Below are 2,153 nucleotides of genomic sequence, written 5' to 3'. Positions count from 1 at the left end.
CCTCTCTCGTCGTTCCGCTTGGAGCAGTGATGACAACATTTCTACTGATAGTGGTGCTTCCTCGATGGGTACCAGTGATGGAGAAGCTTCTTAAGATTACCTTAATTTAATAAACCCTTCTTATAACTATGTATGTCTTGCTTGCCTTTTACTGTGGAGTCTCTGGATCGTACACTTCAAATCTCTTGTGGTGTCCATCTCTTGCCAACATGGCCAGCCCGGGTCGTTGTTCGACCAGCTGGAATTCTTCTCCTTGGGTTATTGTCGCCCTCCGGTGATGGGTTGCTGAGATGTCCTTCCGGGCACACCGCGTTTACCCTGCCCATGCGGCTATGAGGATTGCTACTCCTGACATTATTACTCCGGAATATTGATGAACCAGATTCCAGTCTGCCTCGTTGTCCACCTCTTCCTATGCTTGCTTTGTCCATGTTTTTAACCCCTGCACCTCTGCATGTAGTTGGTCTAGCTGATCTAATGTTGCTTCCAATTGTCCTTCTGTTGTCCTTATTTTTTCATGTGATGGCCACTCGTGAACGTAACTTCCTGACATCCTTATTGTTCCTAATGAGTTAAACTGCGCCCGCCCCAACAATGTAATGGTCGGGCTTTGGATCACACAATCTTGCCTGATTGTCAGCTTGCCTACGCCGTCGATGATGATTTGATCCTTTTCGTCCGAGCATACATAGGTCATTGTTATTGGCTTCGTTGTCCCAAAGATCCATGCATTCTGCTCTGTTAATTGATCCCAATAACTGATCCCCTTGATTGGTTCTGGCTTACATTCCCTTGCCCGATGTCTTGATAGTGCCGCCATCGTACAAGGGAGTTGATGGGCGTCCGGGCCCAATAGTGTTTGCTCAAACTCGCATACCTTATTTCCGTTCGTCCCGCTGACACACTGACTGAGGTGTTCTTGATTGATCGCAAAGTGGTGTTTCCGATGATCATCGACTGCTAGATATTTTGTTTCCGTCTTGGTTATCACCAGGCCTTCTCTCGTTATTTGTGGAATTGATTCCATTCGATATACTGTGAATTCGTCTTCTTCGACTAATGGAACACTCGCATGGAACATTAGTAAGTCCTCGGTTTCTTGTACCCTTGTGGTCGCCAGTCGATATAAGTCTCGTGCTGTCTCACTTGTGATGGGTAATCGTCTTCCCGGTGGAAGGTGTGTTTGTGTTTTTGTGATCACCTGTTTCACTTGTTCTACCGACACCAATGCAGGGCTCAATTTTCCTTCGTGTGCCCCGATTAGCACATTTAATACAGCATCCTGGACTCGACGAATGTGACTTGCCACGACGACGAACTCTGAAACTGCATGTGGCAGATACCGATCAGCCGCATGGCTTCTGACTTTGATTCTGGCCAGGCTGGCTTCTAGGTCCTGCATCCTCTTCTGCGCTTCGATCGTCGTCCTTCGCATAATGTTGATGGTGGTATCCAGAACTGACGTCTGGTTCTCTACTATTTTATGCGTGATGCTTTCTTGGGTTCTTAGTTTACCAATAATTTCTTCCATCCGTTTGGCGTACTGATCATTGAGTACTCCGAACAGCCCATTCGCGATATTTCCAACGATGTTCAGTGCTCCGCGTTGTTGCCGTTGATACTGCATTAACTGATCGGCATCTTGGATTTCTGCCACTTCCTGTTGCAATGTTTGTATGATCGTGGGACAGACCTCGTAAGCCGTTGGGCACCATTGTTTTACAGATTGGATGCCTCGTTTGACCGTCTCGATCTCCCGTGCCAGCTGACTGAGATCAAAAAATGTGATGAGTGTCCATTCGGCAGATTTGATTGATATCCTATCAGTGGCTTCTATGATGGTCCCGGTTACGTTGTTGATTGGTGTGATGACAACCGGGTTATTAGCCTTCCTATCAGGTGGAGGGGGTGTGGGCAGAGTCAGTCCGGGGATCACCCAGATGAGTATCATTGTTAAAACAACCAGGATGGACTGCTACAATGCGTCCCAGGGGCCAGTTCAACGGAGCGATGTTGTCTTCCTTTATTATAACCAGATCACCAATCTTTACTGTTTTGCAACTTCTTGTCCACTTCGATCGATTCTGTAGCTCATGTAAGTACTCGTGGCTCCAACGTGTCCAGAATTCCTTTCGTAGTTGTTCGATCCGCTT

The 2,153-nt window shown here is 47.1% G+C and overlaps 1 protein-coding gene across 1 annotated transcript; it reads right to left on the bottom strand.

Moving 5' to 3' along the window:
• Positions 1 to 412: 412 nt before the first annotated feature.
• LOC123258296 lies at positions 413 to 1,951 on the bottom strand. Its single transcript, XM_044718166.1, has one exon. The coding sequence runs from the start codon at positions 1,949 to 1,951 to the stop codon at positions 413 to 415; it is 1,539 nt and encodes a 512-aa protein (XP_044574101.1).
• Between the last annotated feature and the right edge of the window lie 202 nt (positions 1,952 to 2,153).

This window comes from Drosophila ananassae, unplaced genomic scaffold (assembly GCF_017639315.1).
Source record: "Drosophila ananassae strain 14024-0371.13 unplaced genomic scaffold, ASM1763931v2 tig00000114, whole genome shotgun sequence".
In the NCBI taxonomy this organism is placed as follows: Eukaryota; Metazoa; Arthropoda; class Insecta; order Diptera; family Drosophilidae; genus Drosophila; species Drosophila ananassae.
This window is presented reverse-complemented; position numbering and strand designations above follow the sequence as displayed.

Excerpts from the sequence above, each read along its gene's own strand:
- LOC123258296 (XM_044718166.1), bottom strand. The coding sequence starts at position 1,951 with ATGATACTCATCTGGGTGATCCCCGGACTGACTCTGCCCACACCCCCT.